Source organism: Streptopelia decaocto (assembly GCF_964273445.1).
Source record: "Streptopelia decaocto genome assembly, chromosome: Z".
Classification (NCBI taxonomy): Eukaryota; Metazoa; Chordata; class Aves; order Columbiformes; family Columbidae; genus Streptopelia; species Streptopelia decaocto.
In genome coordinates this window covers 58,919,029-58,945,289 of record NC_138657.1, presented here as the reverse complement: position 1 = coordinate 58,945,289, position 26,261 = coordinate 58,919,029, and the positions used below count along the sequence as shown (strand labels likewise).

The 26,261-nt window shown below is 45.4% G+C and overlaps 2 protein-coding genes across 4 annotated transcripts; both read right to left on the bottom strand.

Annotated features, from left to right (window-relative positions):
* Positions 1–5: 5 nt before the first annotated feature.
* Positions 6–10,642, bottom strand: HMGCS1 (3-hydroxy-3-methylglutaryl-CoA synthase 1). Of its 3 annotated transcripts, none has more exons than XM_082075090.1 (10): positions 10,523–10,642; positions 5,701–6,158; positions 5,203–5,328; positions 4,528–4,692; positions 3,664–3,832; positions 3,377–3,547; positions 2,463–2,569; positions 1,991–2,116; positions 1,556–1,719; positions 6–1,158 (listed from the first exon to the last, which is right to left on the bottom strand). In XM_082075090.1, exons 2-10 carry the CDS (start codon positions 6,146–6,148, stop codon positions 1,066–1,068), a joined length of 1,569 nt encoding a protein of 522 aa, XP_081931216.1. In that variant the 5' UTR covers positions 6,149–6,158; positions 10,523–10,642; the 3' UTR covers positions 6–1,065. The 3 variants fall into 3 exon arrangements, with proteins under 3 accessions (XP_081931216.1, XP_081931215.1, XP_081931217.1); XM_082075089.1 differs by lacking the exon at positions 10,523–10,642 and adding an exon at positions 7,763–7,815; XM_082075091.1 differs by lacking the exon at positions 10,523–10,642 and adding an exon at positions 6,720–6,872.
* A 6,251-nt stretch (positions 10,643–16,893) lies between these two features.
* CCL28 (C-C motif chemokine ligand 28) lies at positions 16,894–21,019 on the bottom strand (the record flags this gene model as incomplete). Its single annotated transcript, XM_082074201.1, has 3 exons — positions 16,894–18,059; positions 18,814–18,940; positions 20,923–21,019. 3 exons carry the CDS (start codon positions 21,017–21,019, stop codon positions 17,885–17,887), a joined length of 399 nt encoding a protein of 132 aa, XP_081930327.1. The 3' UTR covers positions 16,894–17,884.
* Positions 21,020–26,261: the final 5,242 nt, after the last annotated feature.

Sequence of the window (26,261 nt, the reverse complement as noted above, 5' to 3'; positions counted from 1 at the left end):
TAACAAAAAAAAAAAAAAGACCCCACTCCTACAATACTAGGGAGAAGGGCTTCGAAGTACAAAGCCAAAGTCAAAGTTGGAAACAGTCATTTAGAAACATATTAGATAAAGAATAGCGAGAGGCCAGAGCTCCAGACAAAGTGATCTTCCTCCCTTCCTTTGTTGGCCAATTAAAACAGCTCAATAGCATCTCTAAGTTTTATTTGAAAATTCCACTGCCTTAAATACTTCTACTATACAATCCCAAAAGGTGCCAAATCAAGAAACCCAGAATTACACCCTTTTTGTTCTTTAGAATAAACAATTACTACCTCTCTTCTTTTTCCTCTCTTCTCCCAGGCTGCTGTGATTTATAATGCAGGTATGAAACACATCATATGAATGTTAGGGGGAATTATGCAGTAACTAACACAGTGGGTCACAGAGTTTCTTGGAAGAAAACCACCTGTCAGTCTATCCATTTCTCATCCAGACATTTTGACAGGGGAGTCAGATTCTAGTCCAGCAATGAATGTTACTCAGTTCTATACCTTTCCTAAAGCAACAGGGGGATGGGAGGTAGGCTGGGAGAAGAAAGGGAAGGTGACAAAGGGAAAGAGAAGAAGTGCAGTTTTCAGAAGATTGACTGCTTACTGTCAAGGCACTGAGAACCCTAACATGGAAAGCTTGGACTATTTTGCCACACACTTAAGTAGAAGTTAACAGTGTAGGTTTCAAGTAATCTCACATGGAAATAGCAAGCAGAAGACTATTTTGTTTCTATGTACAAAGACCTTGTAATAGACTACAGCTACTACTCTGCAATTAAAAAATTCAGACATGTTTAGGAATCCCCATAGACCTTGTCAGGTCTCTCCATCTCCAGTATATTAATGTTTCTAGTGTTCTGAAAATTGTATAAATATTAGCATACCGTATTATGACAAATCTTTTCAAGGAGCTTAAACAGGTTTTTCATGCTCCAATGAAGTACTACCGTACACTGAAACTTCAGCACTACTGCAATATTTTTTTTCCTCTCTCGCCCTACCCTTACGCCTTGATTCCCCACCTCACAGAGGTATCTTAATGCTCCCCATTGGAAATGGCAACAGTAACGCCTTCAGATTCTGTTGTTGCAGGGATTCTTGGCACTTTCTTAGCAGGGCTTGGGATGTGCTAAGAAGAAGGGAAAAAAAACATTAAATACAGTTTTCTAGTTCATAGACATTCATACTTCATGGTTAATCCAACTCTCAAACAACATGTGTGCTACACAGGACAGCTTGGTCTTAAGTCAGTCAAATTGGTCATGCTTCATGCAAACTGATTACGTGAAAAGAGCCAGTTTGTTCTTGTTTCATTCCTGAACAGTTTCATTCTTGTTATGATGAAATGTACTTTTAAAAATCCCACATTCAATTTTTTACTTCTGGCTTATATGTTACATATGTTAACAAAGTATTTAATATAACTTGTTAAACCACTTCCTTTTTTAACATACATGCACGTGCTAAGACAAACACAAACCGTTTCACCATTTACATCAATATTTAAAAGAGCGTTGAGTGTTCACCTCATGAACAATGCCTGGGTGGACAACTTCAACTCCTGCCTCCAGAGGTCCATCCCCCACGAGCGGGCGCCGTGCGTAAGTTCTCCTGTGCTTTTCATCCACACGCACCAGGTACCAGGTTCCCTCAAAGAGATCTTCTACCGAGCACTGTGGAATATAGTTTGCTGTAAAAAAAGTCAGTAATACACCATTAGCTTGTTCTTGGTCAGAGCTTTACACAACAGAGGACATTGTCGTTTGGAGTAGTACGACAGAAAATAAACAAGTGTGCGTTTTCATTTCAGTCACATTGGGCCAATGGACACGAGCTATTCAGAAGTGCAAAGAGCTGGACACTTTCTTCATTCTACACCCTCACCATTTCAAGTCAGGTGAATTAAGTGATGAGCATTTTACTGTAAGACTAGGAATGATTTATATTTACGAAGTCCTTACCCAAATGATGTGTTTCCTGTCTGATCTTCATGTTTTCGGCAAAGACATCAGGTGCAATACACTTTCTTGAGTCAAGTCTTGTTTTGAGATCAGAAAGGCTGGCAGTTATTTTGTCCAGTGCAGAACCTACAATATAAAACCACCAGGTAAGGTAACACTAGTGTTAAGAACTGCACACTAGTATGTTAACATTTCAAGCCCATTTGAAATATTTTGCATTGCAGAAGCTAAAGTTTTAGTAATTTTAAAATATTCACAATTACTCAATCAGAACATTAGCAGAATTTCAAGAATATTATTTATTTGCCCACAGAGACATTTAAACATTCTCTGGAACTGAAACATCTTCAGTTTAACACTACTGTCATTAGGCACTGTTCTGCAAGTTAGGCTATGCTGAAGGTTAGTGTAACACAGCATTTAAAGGTAAGCTGTGCAAGGGAGTTAATTAACATCTCTTCCTCTCACTCACCAGGAGTGGCATCCTGTGTAACTCTGATGGAATACAGCGTAGCAGCAAAACCAGAGCCATAGGAGAACACACTGATTCTCTGTCCCGCAAGCTGCTCTGGGGAGTACCTGCAGATCAAGCAACATTCGTTTAAAGTGACAATTAAGCCAATGTGCCAATTTTTAACAACCAGAAACTACAGCCAGCTTAGAAAAAATCAGCCAGCAAATTATACTGACTACAATATACATTTAGCATGCTGTGTGCATAAATGATGACATTTAAAAACTCAGTTTCAAACACTGCTGTTGTAAATTCCAAAGCTGCCACAGCAAAACAGAGCAAAGAAATGCCCAGAATATGATTATCTAGAAGGCAGTCAGCTTTCAGTTCTTAAGAGACCTAAAGCCTAAAATGAACAACCACATCATAGAAGGCAAAGTCAGAACAAAGTAAAAAGGAGCACAAGAGGAATGGTTTAATTTAAACTTAACTTGATTTTTTTAGAAGTCTGCCATTAAAAAAAAAAAAAAAAGTAAATACTATTTAATTTGGCTTTGCTTATTGTAGTGAAACAGAGAAAGCAGTCTGATTCTCTTTTCCACAGCAGTGGGGGTTTTTTGGGTGGGGGTGGGGAACAGGCAGGGGAAGAAGGCTGAGGTTGAGAAAAGATGGCACCTTACAAATATGATCCTACTTTGGAAGGCACTAAGCAGCTGTCTCAGATCAGCTTCTGACATAGAAATTTTGAATTTGGTCGTCACTTTAACTAATTGTATGCACTGAGTAACTTTTTAACTTCAGCCTTTCTGCTTGAGGCAATCTAGTAGGAAAAGGTTTGCTATATGGTGCTTTTACAAACGGCTTTCTGAAACAAAAAACTCTTATGGCCTTATATATAAAAGCTATTGTTTTTATTCCAATTTTATGCTTACTGGGCTAGAAGAGAGGCAAGGCAACCATAGACTGAAGGGGTATACATATTTCCATTCTGATTGGATACAAGTAACGAAGCTTTGGTTTTCTGATTGAAGAGCTCTGCGCTAGCTTTCATAAAAGCTTTTTCCACGTCTCTGTCAAAATATGTATCTTCAAGTTTTACATCCCTATGAAAAAACAGAAGTTCAGAAACAGTTAGTAAAATAGCAGAAAGTAAAAAACATGCCTTGGATGTGTACCAAATTAAAATTACGTGAACAAGGAAGACAGCAGCCATTCTCACCTGAAAGCTTCCAGACCAGTGTAAACACCATTTGCTGTTTCTGGGTTCTGGTCACTGAGAAAATCATTCAGCAAGAGTCTAGCCACAGATTTCTGCACCAGTTTACAGTAGGGAGAATGAAAGATCATGAATCCAAAGTCATTCAAGGTGAAACGTCTGTCTGTCCCCTCTGAAAGTGGCAGAAACATTGTGTTACAACTTACGTTTAGTACTCACTTCAACTATGAAAATAAAATAGCAGGGTGGGAGGATATCAGTCATTAAAACACATCAGCATACAAGACAAGCTATTGCTGTCAAGTTCTTTTAACACACTGCTGCTACTTCTATTTACAAATTACTTTCTTAGTGACCTTTTGCACCAACTATTTTTGCCCTTCTTCTATGATAAAAAACTATACGGTTAACAAAATCTCTGCATTTCTACTCAGCATTTCGACATAATCATCTGCTTCGTTTAACTATCTAATCTTCACATCTGTGTTTCTTAATGAGTGAGGCAATTACTAAACATACAGGGTACAAAAAAGAAAAAGTGTTGTTACATAACACTTAAATATTAACCTTAATATCTTAAGAGCATGGGTGAAGAGGGAAATAATGGGCTTTAAGCAAGATATTGTAGGTAACACAAACAAAAGCCTGTAGAGACGACTGCTTACTGACTACCAGGTCTTTAGCCACACCAGAACAGAAATAACACACTTTTTATGGGAGTGAGAAAACATAACAATTGCCTAAGAACACACAAAGGTGAAGAAAGGGACCCATATACCAGTCTTTAGATTGGATGCTAAAACTTGAAAATACATTGTGTAGTTACACATTCCAGCATTTGCCAGATCATCAGGTGAGGCTACGTACCCTTCTGCCACTGGGCGTGGATTTTGTTGCGATAGACAGTATAGCAGCGATCTAATGCACTGAGGTAGCACTGTATAGATAGTTTGCCATCAACTACAGGATATTCAGAAACCATATCTGGTTTATAGAAGTCATATGCATGCTGCATGTGGGTTCCACGCAGCCCTGACGGAAAGAAATTGAAAATTACTTTATTCAGTTGCTTTCAGTCAATCTGAATGTATTACTTGGCACATGTGGGGAAAGAAGCAATATTTGGGCCCAGTCAAACACGTTTTCATAGCACTTCAGGCCTTTTAAAGTGATGTTTCACACAGTTCTCAACTGCTTATTAAGTATGGTAGGACTGAGCATGACAAACACAAGTAACAAGTTATTTTCATCATTTCACCTGGGACATAGAGCACTGTGATATTCAGCTCTAGCCCACTCTTTGCCAGTTTTATTGGAGAATCCCCAGGGAAATGAAAAGACAGGAACACCTCTGGCTGTTATTTGCTGCCTCCTGCAATGGGACTTGGCCATGTTAGCCCAGAGCAAGAGGAGTTAAAGTTCAATTTCTGACATTAGTGGGAGTTCATCCAGCCTTCTAGCAACACACAAAAAACAGGGGGCAGGCTTTAGAATGGATCCACTTATCTGGTTGAACAGTATTTGTTTTCTCACAGGACTAACCTCTCTCAAAAATTAACGGAGCATTTGGACCAACCAGCATAGCGACAGCACCAGCTCCACCTGTTGGCCTGGCATTTCCAGTGGCATACACTGCTATGTCTCCAGCAACAACAAGTGCATAGCGTCCTGTCAGAAACACACAGAAATAACAATGAGAAACGGGAGAATCTAGTACATTTTACCATCCATCAGCAATTTTTAGAGTTTGGTTACAGCGGAAATGACCTCAAGATTAAGGGGCTTTTCAATCCTGACTTCTCCCCCACCTTTCAATTTCCTTGCAGGAAAAGGCCAATGATTCTAAGCCATGTCATTATTTTTTGCACTGTAATTGCACTGGTGGCAAACACCCAGAGTATTTAACAAAAAGACTTCAGAAGAGAAAAACAGTTTACCCTCTTGGGTTTTATATGGTTAAACATGAACACTGTCACTATAAGGCAGAATACCCAAAACCAGGGGATGATGTAACTTTTCAAGAAAATGCCCTGAACTCACCATCCCAAGAACTGGACTCAATCCAATTAATAGCATTAAAAAGGGCAGCAGTGCCTCCATAGCATGCATTGGTGGTGTCGATTCCTTCTACATCCGTATTACCAGATTCTTCAAAAAGCTGCATCAGGACAGTCTTTACAGATTTTGATTTATCAATTATTGTCTCGGTTCCAACTTCTAATCTCCCGATACAATCATAGGAAAGGCTGTTCCTCTCCATGAGCTTCTGAACCACAGTCAAGCAGAGAGAGTTGATATCCTCCCGGTCAGAGCAGAACCCCATTTTTGACTGGCCCAGCCCAATGGTGTATTTCCCAGCATCCACGCCATCATACTTCTCCAGCTCTGTCTGGTCAACATACTGAGATGGGAAATATATTTCCAGTGCAACAATTCCCACATCTTTGGGCCAACAGGATTCAGCATTCACTGGAAGAGAGCCAGGCATCGTGGTAGATCTTAAAGAAAAAAAGAAAACCACAAAACCAGACAATTTATTCACATCCATTTTGAGAGACCTACTTTCAATTTCTCTAAGTTTATAGAAAAAGTTACATTACAGGAATTCTACAAGGTAATTTGAAAAAGGAAAGCCTTAGCCTCTGGAGAGACTCTGGTCTCAGCATAATGTAAACATCAATATAAAATGTTACAAAACTTCCACTAAGAAGAACTTCTAAGTGAAAACACAAATTTCAGCCCTGGAGATGAATGGATGTAGCTTAAGCTCAAGCTACTTCACTGAAGCAAAACACATGTTTCACAAGTGTTTGAAAAATTAGTCTTAATGTTCATTATCCTACTTTTGCTTATATGCAAAGTCTCAATTAAGACAACCAAGCTAGAAATATCTGATTTTTTAGAAAAATTGTTGGCATTTGGGAACTTCCTGATAAGGACACATTTTAAACAGGTGTCCTTACCAGGAAATCTCCACCTTAAAGAAGGCCAGGACTTTTCAAAATTATTTTTATTTTTAAAGTAAATGAGCTAAGGTGCTCCATTTTGTTTATACTTACAACAAAGATGCAGTTTGGTTGGTTGGTTGGTTGTTTTTTTTTTTTTTGGCAGGAGGAGAACAACTCTTTTTGCATGTTTGGTTGGGTTTTATTTTTTGTTCCTTTTAATTATTCTCTGTCTTGGCATTCCAGAAGACTGGAACTCCTAACAGCAGGCCTGAAGGAATATTTCACAGGCTGAGATGAACACACAGGGATTCTCCCCGACAGACCAAGTTTTCTTATCTGAACTCCATAGCTTTAATTGTCACTATGCTTGGGGATATCGTACACCCCATTACTCTAACCCTATCCGTAGTACTCAGACGGGCACCATCTTCCCATATTTTTGCTTACATCCTTCCAGAGCATTTGTCCCTTTTGTGCACAGCTCAAGTACCGTCACCCTGACCTCACCCAACTTCTTCCACAAAACCACCAAGAGCTGCATAACGCCTTTCTCTGCAGGACTGAAAACTTCATGGGATGTGTATTAAGGTAAGCATTAGGAAAATATTAAAAGTGTTTTCTGTTACAGGTACAGCCTCATGTAAGACTGCACGGCTTGCCATTCATTTTGGTTGTCTCTAACGAAGTTCCAAGCATATCTATGATGTACCCAAAATAACCTATTTAAGTATTTTCTCTTGTAGCCTTAAAACGCGTAGACGGGAGAAAAGCGCTATTTGCAGCTGCTGACCGAAGCGCTGCACAACAGCCGTACAGCGGCACTGCCGCGATTTTAACCAAAACAACCAGTTTCGCCTGTGTGTGCTTCCTGCCGGCACCCCAGCTCACTCCCTCCACGCCGACAGGGGTCTCTCCTGCACGCAGGCCTTCACCCCAGGTGACCGCCGCCCCGGCCGCGCTGAGGGCGGCGGGCGCCCCCCTGCCCTAACGCGCCTCAAGGTTACCCAGGGCCCGGACAAGGAGACGGCGAAAAGTCACGGAGGGTGGCGTGGAAAAGCCACGGCGCGTCCCACCCGCAGCACGGGCTCAGCGCAGCGCGGAGGCCGACCACCCCCGGCCTCCCCCACGTCCCGCCCGCGGCCCCCGGCCCTTACACGTTGCGGAATCCCATGTCCGGCTGCCGGCGCCTCGGGCCGCGCGTGCGCGCACCGGCTCGCGCAGGCGGGTACTGCGCAGGCGCGGGGAGCTCCTCCCCTGGGGGCGGTGCTTCCGAGATGTCACCTGGTAGCGGTGACAACCTTCTCCGCTTAGACCCATCACAGCTTCCCGAAAGCCACAGGCAGTGAAGAGAGGGCCGGTGGTCCGGAGGGCTCCTCCAGGAGCTGCTAGGATCATGTCCCCTCTCGACCACTCACACGCCACCTCCTGGAGACACCACGCAGCGCCGGGGGCCAAAACTCGCCGTTTTACCCCAAATCTGCACAGGGACTGCAGGGGAGGAGGATGGTGCTTTCTGGCTCCCTTTATGAATGCAGACATGCCATCGACAGCAAGATCCCAAGGCACCAGCTGGGAAAACGACTTCGGGGTTCAGCTCTCTTTCTGGCAGAAAACACCTCATTTCCATCAAAAGGGGACAAAAAGGAAATACAGACCGCTGCTGGCTCAGCACAGGGTCTGGCAGACACCACAAGGACAAGCCTTGTACAAAAGCAGAGCTGATTCTGCTCCAAGAGCCGGAAAGCTGAAAGGCATTTCAAAGACTCTTGCAGTAATAATTTTATTTAAGTGATATACTAAAATGCAATGTGTGCAGCACATAATGGACTTCACCTGTAATAACCATAGAACAGTGGCTTTTAACCAGCCAGGAAACTCAGTAAGCCAAGAGGATTTGTATTATTGGCGAGGGCTGAAGAAAACACCCTGCTCTGTGCTTGTTCCTTACAGAACTTTGAGATCAAAAGTGGCATTTAATTCATACTGGCTGCAGTTCTCTCATCAGAAAACTTCCTACAGAAGACAACTAAAGGGAGGCTCTTTCTGTTGTATTCTCATGGCTTATCAAATACCAAGCTGACCAAATGCACCTAACATAGCAGCAGTCAGGGCTGTCGGGCTGTACTGCAATGGAAAACATGGCTTTATAAGTTTGCTCCAATTTACTGAAGAAAGAGACATATGACATGTTATTTCAGTCAGTCATTTCAGGAAAAAATTGTTTACTTGCTGTAAAACAAACAGTCTTCTGTCCTCTTGCTCAATCAGCAAACAACTTCCCATCATTGATTTTTTACTGAAAATTAAAGTGCACTCAAAAGTACAATTTCTTTTAAAAGACAGAGGACCTCAAATGCTTTAATATAAATAAACAAGAAACCTGCTATGTTTCACATCCACCTAAGGTTGTATAAGGAATGAGCAGCATGAAACAGACACTTCTTTCTGTAAACATTGCCAGAAATACGTTCTCCCATAACAACTGGGGGCTTTCTTTGCTTTTGTTAAGAGTTTGAGAGTATTTTGTCAATAATTGGACTTTGTCATTTTCTGCCTAAGTTCTAATTCATACAGAACACTTACATGAAAGTTAGAAAATAAGCCCTCAGGCTGTTGGCTACAAGCAGTACACTTGGTAACTCCTTCTGGGGTTTCACGTCTGGAGGACCCGGGGAGGAGGCTTTGGTGATGATGGCAGAGACACCGCAAGCTGTTCCTCGGAAGTTAAGCAGTGATGACCTGGCAGCTACAGCCGTGACATCACCTAGTCATCCCCGCAGAGCCGAAAGGTCCACAGGTGCCCAGCGCATGCAGGACAGCGGTCACGCCACGAGAGGTCCCTGCCGCCACCCGCACTCGTCACGGCACGGGCCGCGCGTGGACGTGGCATCCCCGCGCCCCGCTTGCCTGCGGGCTGACGGGGTGGGGCTGCGTGGGAGGCGGGCAAAACGCGTACAAGCACCGAACCGCAGAGACGGCACCTTGAATTAACTCGTGAGAGCCCACCCGCAGCGCGTCCCGCGCTGGGGGGCCCTCCCTCCGGATGCACCCCGGGCACATGCGAGAACGGGGCTCGGTCAGCAGCACGGGTGAGTGCCGAGATGCCCACACCCGTGCAGCAGCCGCCAGCATCGCCGGGCGCAGCACCCAGCTGCCATCGTCCTGCGTGATGGCGGGTGGCGTGAGCAGAAGGCCACGCCCGCTCCGCCCTCCCCACCTTGGGTGGGCGCCTCTGTCGCGACACGGAGAAGCAACAAAGCGACACGCCGAAGGCGTCGCCGCTTTCGGGCTTCTTTGTGGAGCCCGAGGCGGGGGCAGAGCCCGGCGGAGCCCCGCTGCAGCCGCCCACCACAGCGCACCCAGCCGGGGGGCTTCCCCCGCGGGCAGGATGGGAGGCAGCGCCCAGCGCGCCCCGGCACCGGCTCTTTCAGGCGGCGTTTGGCGTCGCCGGCTGCCCCGGGCAGGGAGCGCCGCACGCCGCGCTCGGGCGATGCTCCGTGATGCTCCCGGCAGCGCCCGGCGCCCTGTGCAGACTGACACCAGCGTTAAGAGACACTCACACGCCTCTTTTGCTTTTTTCTTCCTTCCCTTTTTCCTCTTTTATCCTCTTTTCTCTCTCTTTCTTTTTTCTTTCTCCATTTTTCCTCCTTTTTTTTTTTTTTTCTCCCCTCTTGCCGCACTGCAGGCACTAGTGACAACACGCTTGCATGCACTGAAAACACCGCTTCTAACTATGCGGACCCATCCCCAAACCCCGCGGGCGGCTCCGCAGCCCCGCCGCCTCGCGTGCTTCCCCCGAGGGGCTCCGCGCGTCCCGTCGCGGCGGAGAGGACACGCAGGGGCCGCTGCCCGGCGCTGAGACGGCGGCGCACGCCGTTCAGCCCAAAGGCCTCCAGGTGCCGAGCCGCCCTCACCTGTCGGAGATGATGGCTCCGGTGTCGCTCGCCGCTCCGCACCCTCGCCTATTCGCACGAACCAGGGAAAACACGGGGCGCCGGCGAGAGGCGCCTTTAAACGGCCCCGCCGCCCCTGCTCCGGCCCGCGCCCTGAGCGGCAGCTCCTCCCGCCAATCACAGCTGCCGCTGCCCAGGCCCCGCCCGCCGGGCGGCTCGCAGCTGGCGGAGAAGGCGGGGGGAATGGTGTGAGAAAGTGACGCGGCGTGGCCAGAGGGCAGCGCGCCAATGAGGACGCGGCAGCGGCGGCGGGCGCTCAATGGGAGCCGAGCGCAGCACGGGGGGAGCCAATGGGAGCGCCCTGCCGACGGCGGGTGAGGGTAGCACGGCTGCCGGTCCCCGGCGAGGCGAGGAGGCGGTTGCCCGGCAACGGGAGGCGAGGCCCGCCCGGCCCGGCCACAGCCTCCTCTCCAGCCGCCCCGGCGCCGGACCCGACCTCTGGACCCGGGCCCAGCCCGACGGGTCCCGGCGTCTCCGGGGGCTGAGATCGGGCGCGGAGGGCCGCGGGTGAGGGGCTGGGAGGCGGCTGCGGCGCTCTGAGAGGTGTCCCAGGGCTGTTGCGGCGTCATCAGGCCGGGGCGGGCAGGAGGCTGCTGGGCAGCAGGAGGCCGTGGTGCAGGTAACTCGGCTCAGGGAGCGCAGCCCTGTATCCTGGGCCTTTGAAACCTGCCCACGGTCCTTCCCGTGGTGGGCCAGGACCAGGCGCTGGGGGCTTGCACGGGGCTCTGCCCCATGGACGAGGCGATGTCCTGCCCTACCTGCCCTGGATCCTCCCGTCACATCTCTTCCCAGCTTGTTAAATCCACAGTGTGCCAAGTTATATCTTATGGCGTTATTGGCGCTTGGCAAATTCACTATTAGCTAATGTATGGGTTTCACATGCCACCCTCGGCGGCCTGTAGACACTGTGATGACTGATATCCAGCTAACCCATTGCTGCACAGGTTACTGGGCATCGCCTGTTGCAGATGGGAAAGTGCTTCATAAAATTTACACACCTATTTTAAAGCCGTGATAGTTTGCTCAAGTCAAAGAAATATACTCCCTTAGCAGCCAGTGTCAGGTTCTGTGACATCTGATTGCTACAGCTAGGCAAAGACAACACTTTGCTTGCCACCCACAGTGTGAAGGTGTTGAAACTGTATTATTTCCACCATTTTAAGGGCATGTAAAAATAATGCAAAAGAGAGGGAAAAACTGTCACTGAAAGACTTAACTCCTGTCGCGTTTGTTGAATCTGTTTTGCACTTGTAACTACCTCTTCTGCTATTGTCACATAGAATCACAGATTTTTCATGTAACTCTTCATAGTGCAAGGATTGAGAAATACTACTGAGAAATCAAAAGTTTTGTTTGCACATGTTACCCTGCAGTCTTCTGATAAGCTTATGCCAGTCTGTGTACAAGCCAGTTCCATTTGTAATTCTGAAAAAACACGGTGACAAAATGCAAACTAAGTAGGTGATGGCACGGTTAGGTCACGTAGACACACCGCATGTTCTCTGCCTACACACCAAACAGACTTCTTGTTAGGAAAGTTGAACTTCTGCTCTGGGAACCTAAAACTTGAATTCCTCCTACTTTTCCCTTCCTACCACAAAAAGAAAAACCAAAGGCAGAACCGTGCCTTTGTTCTAGACTTAAATATGGGTTGCTAACGCCAGCCTCTCATTGTGGGCTTTGGTGGCAAAATGCTTCCTGACATGGGGTTGCACAGGCAGTCCTGGCTGTAGGACAGAACAGGCACCCAGGAGATGAAGCCATCCATCTTGTTGGATTTGCGGGAGCTCAGGTGAGGGCTGCGAGTGCACCCCGAGACCTTGCAGCCCCTTCCCCACTCCCTGGGGGCTCGTCTCCCTGTGCATGGGCCTGGCTCCGGTATAACGCACTCCCGCAGCCTGAGACAGGGCTGCAGCAAAAACAGCTGTGCAGAGACCCTCATCGCTTCTTCCCCTTCACTGGGGGGCTGTATCTGAACTGTAGCAGGTGTCCTTGTGCCCAGCTGTGTTGCTGTGGTCCCGAGCCACTGACTTAACTTCCCAGCTTCACCTCCGACCTGCTCATCACTGCAGACTGGCCTGAAACCCTGGATTCTTGGTTGACCCTGCTCACTGTCACTGCCCTGCTCTGCTTTGTTGTGCACTTACCAGCAAGGCCACTACCCTGCCTGCTTTGTCACGTTCAGCTCCTGGCTCTCCTGCCCTTGCAGAGCTACCTTGCTACTCCTGCCAGCTTCACTCTGCTGGCCTGTAGGCATGCACTTACACAGTGGTGGGGTTTGTTTGTTCAGGGTTTTTTGTTGTTTTTGTTGTTGTTGTTGGTTGTTCGTTTTTCTGAAAAATGTCATGTTTGCTCTCAAAATGGGAAAAGCAGAATTGGTCTTTGCAATGGTTTTTTTTGGTGTGTAGTCAACAATAAATGCAGATGTAAACAGTAATCTTGTTATCTTTATTACATCTTCACAGATATGATCAAAAAAGGTGCCAAAATTACCAAGATTAGCTTGGGGAAATGATCCATATTATTGCTTTCTTTTCTGGGGTCCGTGGTACAAGATGATGAATGACCTCTCGCAGTCTCTTACATTAACTTTCTGTGTTGTAGAAGATAGCATGACATAGGCATGCATGAAACCATTGCTATTGATTCAAAATCATGTATGTTCAAAACAAACCTCTGTCAACCGCCTGTAGCCAATAAAATTATAACCATATTCTCCTACTGTGCCAGTACGGAGGCACATTTAAGGTTCACATGCTGCAGGTGATGAAAAAAAGTTAAAAGGTGAAAGGTAAAGTGTGACAGACAGCTGCTGGGTTTTCAGAATCTTAAAACTCAGGTTAAGGACACAATGCATTCCCAGTTTCTTAACAATTATCTGAGGTTAAATTCAGAGATCAGGTATCTAAGCTGCACTGCTAAAATCAATGTATTATATTTGCCTTCTCAGGATGTTTCTGGATCCAGATGCTAATTTAAATTTGCATCAAGTCCAGAAGTCCTCCTCTTGCAGACTTCTTTAATGACTAATTCTTTATAGCCTAAGATGTACCATATTTTCTTATTAAACAGTACAATTTATTTTATAATTGTTGTCAAAGCGTTATTTTTATTCGGTTTTATGAGCCTCTTATCTGCTTTTCCTGTCACTGAGTGTATTGCAAGGCAATACATACAAAAAGATTACTACTGTGTCTTCAGAAGAAGGGACCTGCCTATACTGCCCTTGCAATAGAATAGACTACAATTGCTCTATACGATTTTCTTGCAAATATTGCAGTAATATCATTTAAGTTGTTGGTGAATCTTGTTCCAAACCTCTTAGGTAATTAATTATAGTCCTCTAACCAAGTTGTGTTTCAGACATGTGATTGCCACTATTTCCAGCCCAGCTTTTGAGAATTCTGGTAATTTTCCTTTCGTGGCTCGAGAGCTTAGCCAGTCTGTCCCATGCGATTTTCAACAGAGACTGTATTCGGTAATTTGGACTAATGTACCAAAATGAATGCGGCACCTCAGTAACATTAGAACTTGAAACCTGAGAAAGGAGAGGTCCTTTTAATAAAGATAGTACTACCAAAGAAACTCAGCATGGCTGAGAATAAGCTTGGAGCAGAAACCTGCTCGGATGTTGCTAGTGAGAGGAAAACCACACTTCCTCTTTCTCTGTTAAAATCCAGGTTGTTTTGATAAAAGAGGAGTTTGAATTTGAGCCTCTCTCACCATTTTTCAGCTGTGTAAAGGTGGGTGGGATTTCCTAATCCAGTACTGTTTTGAAAGAAAAGTATTTGCTCTCTGATGACTCACCTTTACTTCTAGTTTTAAGCCTATGTATCAAATTTAGAGGCACTGGCTTATCCTCAAAGAAACCCAACAGGTTCTTTACTTCTGTTTAGTAATTCTCAAGCAATCCTATCTGTGACTTTTTTTTTTCCTAAAGTCTCTTAGAGAGATAGAGACTGTTGTATTAGGCTAAGTTAATTATTCTTAAAATAAATGAAACAGCCAGATGATTAAAGTTGTTTCTTAAAACCTTTTAAACGTGAATTTATGAGAATTTTTAATGATATTAATTACAGGCCTAGTTTGGATTTAGTTCAATTGGAGCTACACTTAAGTCACTAAAATGCTCACTGGGGTTTTCAGATGCCAACTACATCTTTAGGTGTCTAAACCCATTGAAAAGAGAATTTTAGCCAGCATTTTCAGGCAAAAGAGCGTCCTGTCCCATAATAATATGTTCCACAAAACAAGATGTTGAGATGACTTTATTGAAAAAAATATTGATTTTATTTTGTTGCCAAGTACAAAATAGCAAAGGTCAAAAATAATGCTCAGGTACAGGGAATATGAGGTCACTCAAGTGAAAGTCTGGAAACTGAAAGTTGTTTTTTTTACATATTTGTGTGTCAGGGTTCAGGGATAAATGAAACTGTACCAGGCAGTAGATCTTTCAAGTGTTGTTTTGATACTTCATATACCAATATTGGGTCAGAAAGCTTTTTGGTTTAATGACTAGTAGAAGTTGTTAAACTCTCAAAAGAATGCCCAGGAACTCAAACTTGAAACACAGTTGGGAGCTGGGAGAGGACTTGTGTCATCTCATAATCTCTCAGTTTGATCTATTGAATCCAGGAGAACCTGATATGAAATAGAACACACACTGGAGAACAGGGAGGTGTAAACAAAACTATAAAAGCCTGTCTTGTTAAAGTAGGTCCAGTAAATGCATATATTTCAATAGTATTTGAGTTGCAGATCTGGTTAGGTCCTAAAATATTTGTGACATTTTAACCATTCCAGTTATTAAAAATGATAAAAATGCATTTAGAACACACTTTACTGTTTTTATGCAATATACATAAGAGGAGGAACGGCAGCAGTGTTATTATTTCAAATACAAAGCAGTAACTGCTGAAGAGATAAGAATCTAATGTGAGGGGACAGGAAAGCTGACAGTACAAAAGGAGGTCATCAGTAGGAAGAAGATACTAATCCCCAAACCGGAGAGACAACTGAGCCCAGAGGACCGGTCTGCAAGCCAGGACTGTGTGGAGCTTCCTAGCAGCCTGTGCCGAAAACAGCAGGGACGGGACTTCCCACGACAGGCTGGGTACCCAGGAGTTCCCAGTCTCGATGGTAGTGCTGCTGTGGTCTCATCGAGCCTCACAGTTTCACTTTTCCTATCCATACTCCCAGCTTGACTTTGCTGCATTTTCCAGTTTCCCAGACTTTCCTGACTTGACTTCGCCAAGTGGCAATATTTAATCATTCTGTAAGCAAAGTGGTTGAATGGTTCACAGGGGCCTCAGACATGTCTGTGATAGCCTGGGAAGTTAGTTGCATTCTCTGATCCCATGGAATGCTCAATATTTCCAATAAAGCAGGCATGGAAATCAGGGTACACTCCATACTTTGGTCAGTACTTAGGGTACACTCTACACACCCAAAAGGCCACTGGTTGCATTGATGATTGCATGAGGAACTGAGATGCTATCATAAACCCACCTAGAAATGTGTGACTCAAGAGGGAAGTGTGAAGGTAAAATATGGAATCTTGAGCAGAACACGAGGAAGAAAATAAATAGAACTGCCAGAAACAGTAAGATACCGATACTGTAGTGCAATATATTTCAGCAATTTAGTGTTCCAGGTGCTCTGTTGACCTGGGCCCAGGAGGACTAGGTTCTGCCTAATACCCATTTACTAAATCATGCGGTGTCCAGGCATCACAGTGCACATCAGAGTGCACACATAATGGCGTGAAACGTGTGCCACCACAGCTTGCATCAGCCAGGGTTGCATCCTCTGCCTCCCCTGGATGCGGCGTTTGGGAGGAAGAGCTTCTGTGCGTGTTCAGAGATAGAGAAAGCAACACCAAACCTGGCTCCTGGCACAAGGCGTCCTGCATGTCATGTCAGCAGGATGGAGCTCTGCCAGTGCGCATGGTGCACACAATATTCCCTAGAAGCCGGAAGAAGAGGTAGGTGAGTTGCTTCATCCCCGTTGGGAGGCTGTTTCCTCATCAGAGAAGATAATTATGTTTCTTATCTGTTTTGAAAGAAGACAGTGTCTTTCATCAGATGTGCATCTGTCCGTGTATGCTATCTAATCTCTAGTGACCTTGCTACAGATATTCATGTTTATTTTATGTAGGGAAGCCACCAGCAGCTGCTTCTGTCTACTGTCATCTGCTGTGCTTTCTCCCATGCTTGGAGTATGTATTTAGACGTAGCAATTTCAAAACAAATACAAGAGAAAATTCAGAGGAGCTAATTTAAGGCAAATGCAGTGAATGAAAACAAACAGTAATTAGTAGGTGAAGAGGAAGAAGGAACAGAATTATGGCACTTACTGTTTTTAAGACCACTCTTTTCCCTCATTTGCTGCTTTCCACACGTGTGTGTCTGAGGAAAAGTGCCTTTGACGGAGGTGGCTTTGTGGAAATAGTAAATTAGCCTGAAGTTTCCAAGGAAGGAGGGAGGGAAGGAACTGGAGACTGTGCCACACAGGAGAAGGCAGTGCCGTGCAGTGAGAGCGGGACTATGGAGCGGAGAGCCAGACCAGCATTTATTGTTAGTCTTCAAAGAAAGGCCTTGATAGACACATGCAATCCTCAAGGGTAATTAAGAGAAATGCCGCAAAGAGGGCAGGAAAGACCCAGCTGAAGGATTTCAATAGGGAACTGAATGAAAAAAAGAAATGGAGATTATTTTTTGTTGCGTAGCTTTGGATGCTGCACTTGGAGCCCGATGAACAGGCTCGGTTATTATCACTGAAATGATATTTCATTACAATAACAGCTGGGAGCAGAGGTTCTTTAGAATAAGTAAACAATACATGGTTTTGGCCAGCTTAAACCGAACTAGTATCCGGAAATCTATCTGTAAAATTATGTAAGAAGAAAAAAAAAATGAATGACTGGAAGAACAGAAATAAAACATGTAACAGCACAAAGATGATTGCAGATAAGGAAGAATAAGGACCAAGAATGGGACTGGGAAAATGGAGCAATGACGAGGAAGGAACTACATACTTCCATGTTAAAACAGAAATCACAGGGGAGGTTGCCATGAAAACATGATGGGAGAGAGGAGGATTTAAGTCTAACAATAGATCTAGCAAGTGCAGCAAGCACTTGCTACAAGGTGTTGTCAAGAACTCCTTGTCATTTGGCTGGTAATCTGACCAGAATCATTCTTGTGTAGAGTTGATGTTTTCTGCCACTGCTTTTTCTAGCACTCAGATATTTGAAAAGTCATTTTAACGCTACAATCATCCACGGCTGATGAAGTCTGTTATCTTTGTTCGCAGGTATCTTCATCATGGGGCTTGCTTCTTCATGTTATTTTTTCTTTTCTTTTTAATAATTTTGGTTTTTCTCTGCTTTCTACTGTGAGGTTTTTTTCTGGGAATCTTGTGCTTATCCTTCTTCATCCATTTTTTAAGTTTTCTAATCTGTGGGCTCACACAGAACTTTCTGCCTTCTATGTAGAGACTGCCAGAGCAAAAATTGGTTGTCAGTTTCAAAGAAAAAATGTAAAGTCCCCAGCTTTTAAAAATGATCATACTTATCACTCACCTATGAAGACCACAAAGTTAGAATTGGTTTATATTAAATTATATTTTATTTTATACTATGTCTATTCACTTTTGTATGGTTTCAAATATGTAAAAGTTATAACCTAAAGTTCATATGGTTAGACTTGTCTTCTAAAAACTGAAAAAAGCTTTACTACTTCAGTGTGACTGAAAAATACCACAGTGCAAACCAGCACATTTCTATGGCAAATAAATAAGTAGACAACGTTGTTATGATTATTTTCAGGATCACCATGCAACTGCCTAGAAATAAAAAAAATGTCCAGGATTTCTTTGAAATTTATCAGTTTAACACAGTGTGATATGGTACCAGACCAAAAAAAAAAAAGCTTATGTACAAAAGTAAAGCTGATTTAATGAGTTTAGGCAAGGTTTGGAGAGGATCAACAGTTGGAAAAAACAGATAAGTCTTAAAGTGCGTGAGTCATTCTTCTTCAGTTCTGAAAATAAGGCAAGTATCAAAGTTACTGCAGGCTGAATAACTGTCAATATTATTACTGAAAAGGAAATTCAATTCTAGCAGTCTTAAATCACACACAATCTTGTTTTTCACTGAATTTGTGTCAGCATTCTAAGATTCTAAGTGGCACCAAATAGTTTTTAACTTGACAGTACCCCTTTCACAGTGAAGGACTCAAAACATATCTTACATAACAGCTTCCAGGTGACACAGGCCATCTGCTTTCTGCACTTCAAACCTCTCCACTCTTTGGAGAATTCCTTTGGGAATTCCATGTGAAATTTTCATGCAACAGTTGAAGGCCCCAGGAAACAAAGCTAAAAAAGAGTAATAAGAAAGTTAGAAACAACATAGGTATGAAGCGGAGAAGTAATAACTTGACTTCACAGAATCACAGAATCATAGAATGCCTGAGGTTGGAAGGGACCTCTGGAGGTCATCCAGTCCAGCTCACCTGCTCAAGCAGAGCCACCTGGAGCTGCTTGCCCTTGACCATGCTCAGACATCTTGTGGATATCTCCAAGGATGGAGACTGCACAACCTATCTCAGCAACCTGCCTCCAGTGTTTGACCACCCTCACAAAAACAAAACAAAACAAAGCAAAATAAAACAAAGCAAACCAAACCAAACCAAACCAAAACAAAAAGGTGTTTCCCTGTGTTTGGATTGAATTTCATGTGTTTTATTTTGTGTCCACTGCTTTCTGTCCTAGTCAGTGGGCACTACTGCAAAGTGCCCGTCTCCCTTCTTTCATTCCCACCAGTAATGGGAATCACAGAATCGACTGGGTTGGAAAAGACCTCAGAGATCATCAAGTTCAACCCTTGGTCCAACTCCAGTCCATTTACTAGATCACGGCACTAAGTGCCATGTCCAATCTCAGTTTAAAAACCTCCAGGGACAGTGAGTCCACCACCTCCCTTGTCCTATTGCTGACTGCCTGGGAGAAGAGACCAACCCCCATCTGGCTATAACTTCCCTTCAGGTAGTTATAGAGAGTGATGAGGTCACCTCTAAGCCTCCTCTTCTCCAGACTAAACAACCCCAGCTCCCTCAGCCTCTCCCCATAGGTCTTCTGCTCAAGTCCCTTCACCAGTCTTGTTGCTTTTCTCTGGACCCGCTCTAGCACTTCAATGTCTTTCCTGAACTGAGGGGTCCAGAACTGAACACAATACTCCAGGTGTGGCCTCACCAATGCAGAGTACAGGGGAAGGATCACTTCCCTTGTCCTGCTGACCACGCTATTTTTGATACAGGACAGGATACCATTGGCCTTCTTGGCCACCTGGGCACACTGATGGCTCATGTTGAGCTTCCTGTCAATTAGTACCCCCAGGTCCCTTTCTGTCTGACTGCTCTCCAGTCACTGTGCCCAGCCTGTAGCGCTGCAGGGGGTTGTTGTGACCAAAGTGCAGCACCCGGCACTTGGCCTTGTTGAACTTCATCCCATTGGAATCGGCCCATTTTTCCAGTCTATCCAGATCCCTCTGCAGAGCCCTCCTGCCTTCCAGCAGGTCGACACTCCCTCCCAACTTGGTGTCATCAGCAAATTTGCTGATGATGGTCTCAATCCCTTCATCTAAATCGTCAATAAAGATGTTAAATAGGACTGGACCCAACACTGACCCCTGGGGAACACCACTAGTGACTGGCCGCCAGCTAGATGCAGCCCCATTCACCAGCACTCTCTGGGCCTGGCCCTCCAGCCAGTTCTTAACCCAGCAGAGAGTACACTTGTCCAAGCCATGGGCTACCAGCTTTTGCAGGAGTATATTATGGGAGACAGTGTCAAAGGCTTTGCTGAAGTCTAGATAGACCACGTCTACAGCTTTCCCCTCATCCACCATGATGTGTAACCATCCACCATCGTGTTGTAACCATGATGGTTACAACACCTTGATGACAACTCCCTTGAGCCTTCTCCAGGCTGAACAGTCCCAGCTCTCTCAAGCTTTCCTCATATGCAAGATGCTCCAGTCCTTTATCATCTTTGTGGCCCTTTGCTGGACTCTCTCCACTAAATCCACATCTCTCTAGTGCTGGAGAGCCCAGGACCCAACACTCCAGCTTTGGCCTCGCTAGTGCTGAGGGGAAGGATCACACTTGACCCTGTGACCAGTACCCCCTGCTCCTGACCCCTGGTAAAGTGTTTAGCATAACTAACGCCATTTTATTAGGCAAGCAGCCATTCTGTGACTGAGCCAGTGACATATTCATTCCCTTTCCCATGTTACCAGGACCTGAAGATCCTGTGAACCAAGCAGATGAACCAGACACATTTCTTCCTCCCTTCTCTACCAGACCCCAGCATGTACTGCTGCCTGGTATTATTCCTCCCCAGACAGCGGACTTTGCATTTCCTCTTTTGAACCTCATGAGATTTCTCCCTGTCCATTTTTACAGTCTTTTGAGGTCTATTTGTAAAGCAGCAAAACCATGTGGTGCATCAGCCACAGCTCCCAGTTTTTATCATCTGCAAACTTGCTGAGGGCACATTCTGCCCCATTGTCCAGGTCATTAATGAGAATGTTGAACAGTATTGGGCTCATGTTGACCTATGGGGTACACCACTTGCTTGCAATTGGACTTCGTGCTACTGATCACAACCTTCTGGACCCGGTTGTTCGGCTGCTTTTCAGTCCACCTCACTATTCACTCATCTACCCTGTACTTTGTCAACTTAGTCTATGATGATGTTATAGGAGACAGTATCAATGGCTTTACTAAAGTCAACGTAAGCAACATTCACCGCTCACCTCTTGACCACCACACTAGTCACCTCACTGTAGAAGGCTACCAGGTTGGTCAAGCATGATTTTCCCTTCATAAATCCATGCTGTCTACTCTTGATCACTGTCGCATCCTTTAGATCTTTGGAAATCAGGAGCTTTCCAGGAGGATTTTCTCCATCACCTTCCCAGGGATTGAGGTGAGACTGACCAAGCTATAGTTCTCTTGGATCTTCCCTCTTACCTTTCTTGAAGATAGGAATGACATTTGCTTTCTTCCATTCTTCAGGAGCCTCTCCCAGTCACCATGGCTGTTTGAAGATCATTGACGATGGCCTCACAATGACGTCAGCCAGCTCCTCACCACTGGTAGGTGATGCATCCCATCTGTCCCTGTGGCCTTGTGTAGGTTCAGTTTTTCCAAGTGCTCCCTAATCTGTTCCTCCTCCACTGACGATAAATCTTCCCTGCTCCAGACTCTCCTCTGGTCTCAGAGATGTGGAATTCTTGAAGGCCAGTTTGAGTGGTAAAGAATAAGGCAGAGAAGGCACTGAGTTACCTCAGCTTGTCCATGTAATTTGTCAGCAGTTGCCCTGCCCCATTGAATAGTGGGTTCACATATTCCCTCCTCTTTCTTTTACTGTTTATGTGCTTGTGGAATCCTTTCTTGCTGCATGTCACATCCCTTGCCAGATTGAACTGCAGCTCAGCTTTGTCCTTCCTAACCCCATTCCTGCATAATCAGAGAGCAACTCTATAATCCACCTGAGTCACCTGCCCCTGCTTCCACTCCTCTGTTCCACACTTTGTTTTCATGTTTGAGTTCAGGAGCTCTGTGGTCATCCATGCAGACCTCCTGCCACTTTCTTGGTTTTCTGTTTGAGACAGACCTTTCTAGAGCTTGTCAGACAACTCTCATTGACCCTTCTCCTCTCCAGAGTGATATTCCATGGGATTCTTCCAAGCAGGTCTCTGAAGAGGTACTCTCCTGAAATCCAGGGCCATGCTCTTGCTTTTTGCTCTGCTCCCTTCTCCTGGGATCCTAAACTCCACCATCTTATGGACACTGCAGCCAGCACTGCCTCTGACTTTCATGTTCCTGAGCAGTTCTTTCTTGTTTGCAAGTATCTGGTCCAGCTGAGTGCTTTTCCTTACTGGTTCCTTTGATTACTTGTGCTGGAAGATGCCATCAATGCACTTGAGAAGTCTTGCAGATTGCTTGAGCACTGCTGTGTTGCCCTTTCAGCAGATATCAGGGTGGTTAAAGTCACCCATGAGGGCAAGGGCCTGTGAATGTGAGGCTTTTTCCAGCTGTTTGAAGAAGATCTCATCTACTTCTTCCTAGTTGGGAAGTCCATAGCAGATGCCCCCTACAATGTCGCCTCTGTTGGTTTGCCCACTAATCCCGACCCATAAGCTCTCAGCAGGCTCATCATCCATCTCCAGGCAGAGCTCCATGCATTCCTGCCACTCTCATGCATAAAAGGCCCCTCCTCACCTTCCAGCCTGTTCTTCCTAAAAGCCCATACCCCTCCATTGCAGCACACCCGCCATGTGAGCCATGCCACCACATCGCCGTGACCCCGGTGAAGTCCTTGCTCTGTGCTTGCAGACAGACTTTAGGCTCCTGCTGTTTGCTCTCCATACTGCACACATTAGTGGAAGGGCATTTCAGAGAGGTGTCAAGGGTTAGTCATCTTTACAGCTTACAGGATGAGATATCAGCCTCTCAGATTTTCTGACAAGACGGGTGTTTTTGTTGTTTAAAGAACAGCTTCCTCCACCTCTCCTTGCCTGCACATATGTAAAGGCTTTTAATAATACAATAAAAATATTTAAGTGTTTTATTTGTGTATTTAAGTGTTTTATTTGTGGAAGAAGGTCACCAACATTAATGACACAAGAAGTGTCATGAGTATAATTGAAAAGCTCTGCCTTGCAAGGTTGAATCAGGCTCATTATCTTTTGTCTTTGAAATTATTAATGGTGTTGCTGGATTTTATGTTTTCTATTGCCCAAGGGCTCCCATGGCTGAACATGTCTCCAATAGGGAATGATCTCCTGCAGATTTTTTCCTGCTTGCTAATACCATCTTGAAAATAAAAAGTCACTGAGCCTTAAAAAAAGAGATCATATGTCAATAATTTTTATGACAAATATTAACATTTTGGTGTTTGATTTCTTCTGCTCTAGCACAGAAATATATCTTGTGAAAGGGACTCCCTCCACCAGCTCAAGGACAAGCAAAGGTATGTGTCTCAGGGATTTATCTAGGATATGAGGGTCTCAGGACCAAACCCCTGCTTCACAGTGAGCACAGCAAGGACGCCTGTGTCCCAGTCCATGAGATAATCTGGGAGAAATGGCAAGACAGTCTTCTTCCTATTTGTTTTGGTTAATTTGTGTTTCCTAGCCTGTCAATCATGCTGTTCCTTAAGTAATCGTTTAGCTTAGGAGCGCAAGAGTCATAGAGCATGAAAAAAAAAAAAAATAGAAGCAGGAGAATCAATTTCAGTTCCTATAAGCAGGAGATGAGAAATCTCTTTAAAACTGTCTGGTAAGCAAGAAGGATGTGTGCTCTGCTCCCTACAAGAGTGCTCACTGAGTGCCGGGGTAACAGACGCCAGCAGAGCTGGAGCAGGGAGCTGGAGCAATGAGCTGGAGCAGGGAGCTGGAACAGGGAGCTGGAGCAATGAGCTAGAGCAGGGAGCTGGAACAGGGAGCTGGAGCAATGAGCTGGAGCAGGGAGCTGGAACAGGGAGCTGGAGCAATGAGCTGGAGCAGGGAGCTGGAACAGGGAGCTGGAGCAATGAGCTGGAGCGGTGAGCTGGAACAGAGAGCTGGAGCAATGAGCTAGAGCAGGGAGCTGGAACAGGGAGCTGGAGCAATGAGCTGGAGCAGGGAGCTGGAACAGAGAGCTGGAGCAATGAGCTAGAGCAGGGAGCTGGAACAGGGAGCTGGAGCAATGAGCTGGAGCAGGGAGCTGGAACAGGGAGCTGGAGCAGGGAGCTGGAGCAATGAGCTAGAGCAGGGAGCTGGAGCAGGGAGCTGGAGCAACGACCTGGAGCAATGAGCTGGAGCAGGGAGCTGGAGCAGGGAGCTGGAGCAATGAGCTGGAGCAGTGAGCTAGAGCAGGGAGCTGGAGCAGCGCGCTGGAGCAATGAGCTGGAGCAATGAGCTGGAGTGGTGAGCTAGAGCAGGGAGCTGGAGCAGCACGCTGGAGTAATGAGCTGGAGCAGTGCACTGGAGCAATGAGCTGGAGCAGGGAGCTGGAGCAGGGAGCTGGAGCAATGAGCTAGAGCAGGGAGCTGGAGCAGGGAGCTGGAGCAATGACCTGGAGCAATGAGCTGGAGCAGGGAGCTGAAGCAGGGAGCTGGAGCAATGAGCTGGAGCAGTGAGCTAGAGCAGGGAGCTGGAGCAGCGCGCTGGGGCAATGAGCTGGAGCAGGGAGCTGGAATAGGGAGCTGGAGCAGCGAGCTGGAGCAATGAGCTGGAGCAATGAGCTGGAGTGGTGAGCTACAGCAGGGAGCTGGAGCAGCGCGCTGGAGTAATGAGCTGGAGCAGTGCACTGGAGCAATGAGCTGGAGCAGGGAGCTGGAGCAGGGAGCTGGAGCAATGAGCTGGAGCAGCTTGCCAGGCAGCTGGAGTCCCCAAAGACCAGCCACACCATCCACTGCAGCGTGCAGGGTCTGAAAAGACAACAGAGCCACGGGATTTCACATCCAGAGGGAAAGTGGAAGAAAGCAGCTGGGCCGGCAGTTGCCTCCTCAGCAACCCAGCGAGGAGGACTACAAATAATCATATGGCGCAGGAGGATTAATTAAGTGTTGAACGTTACCTGTATTATTTCCCTGTTGCCCTTTGCTTTTCTCTCTTTGACAGCGTACTGCTTGTGAGGCCAATTATTAATAATTGTTGTTTGCAAGTGGGAGTTCAGCTCACTGAGCACCACTAAGTTTAATTTTTTCTGGGCGCTCAAGACAGTGTGGGTGACACTAAAGTATGATCTTCTGTTGTCACCAGTCAGCTCCTGGCAGAAGGATTACGTGGGATAAAAACTCAAGGAAAGGTAATCATAACTTGAACTTTATCTGAGGTTGCCAGCTCTGCTTTTTGGAGAGGTCTAGTCCTGTGCTTCTTTGGGGTCTACTAAACTAAAATAGTTGACAAGGCCAGCACTCCCATGGAATGGCTGGATATTACAGAAGGTCTCAGGGTGAGCCAGCTGTCTCCTGAACTCTTCCTCACCTGGTTACTCAGGTATCTGGCTACCACCTCTTGCTTTCATCCAACTTCACCTACTCAGAAACGTCACTTCCTCTAATTGTCAGATCTCAGCCACCTGTACTGCACTTTATAGTGAGATGTAGTGCACTATGTTAGCCAGTTGTTCACTTTATGACTGAAAATTAAGAAATATTGATATACTTTTATAGCTTTATAAAGAAATATATCCACAAACTCATATAAGGAAAATAAAGCAAAATTCTTGATGCATCCAGGTGGCTTTATGAATATCACACTGGCCACTCTCGACAGACTGTCCTTTTACAGGGAACTTAGCCAACAGGAATCGCATCTTTCTGAAACTTGTTTATAATTGCACTTTTAGACAGCACTTCTGTAACTAGAGTAGCAGTTTTAGAGTGAATTCAATTACCTGACACTCGGTTAATCTTTGGAGCATTAAGCCACTGACATCTAATTCATGCAGCTATACAAAAATCTGTGCCTCCCAGCATGAGAACATGCAACAGACTGCATGTGAAACTGGTGAATACACCAACAGAAAGCAGATTGAAATTTTGTTTAAATGTGAGTAAGGTGGTGCTTAAGATTTTGCTAAAGAGGCAAAAGCATTTCTTATGGAGTTTGAGAGCCTGCTAGTAACTTTTTATTTGATGCATG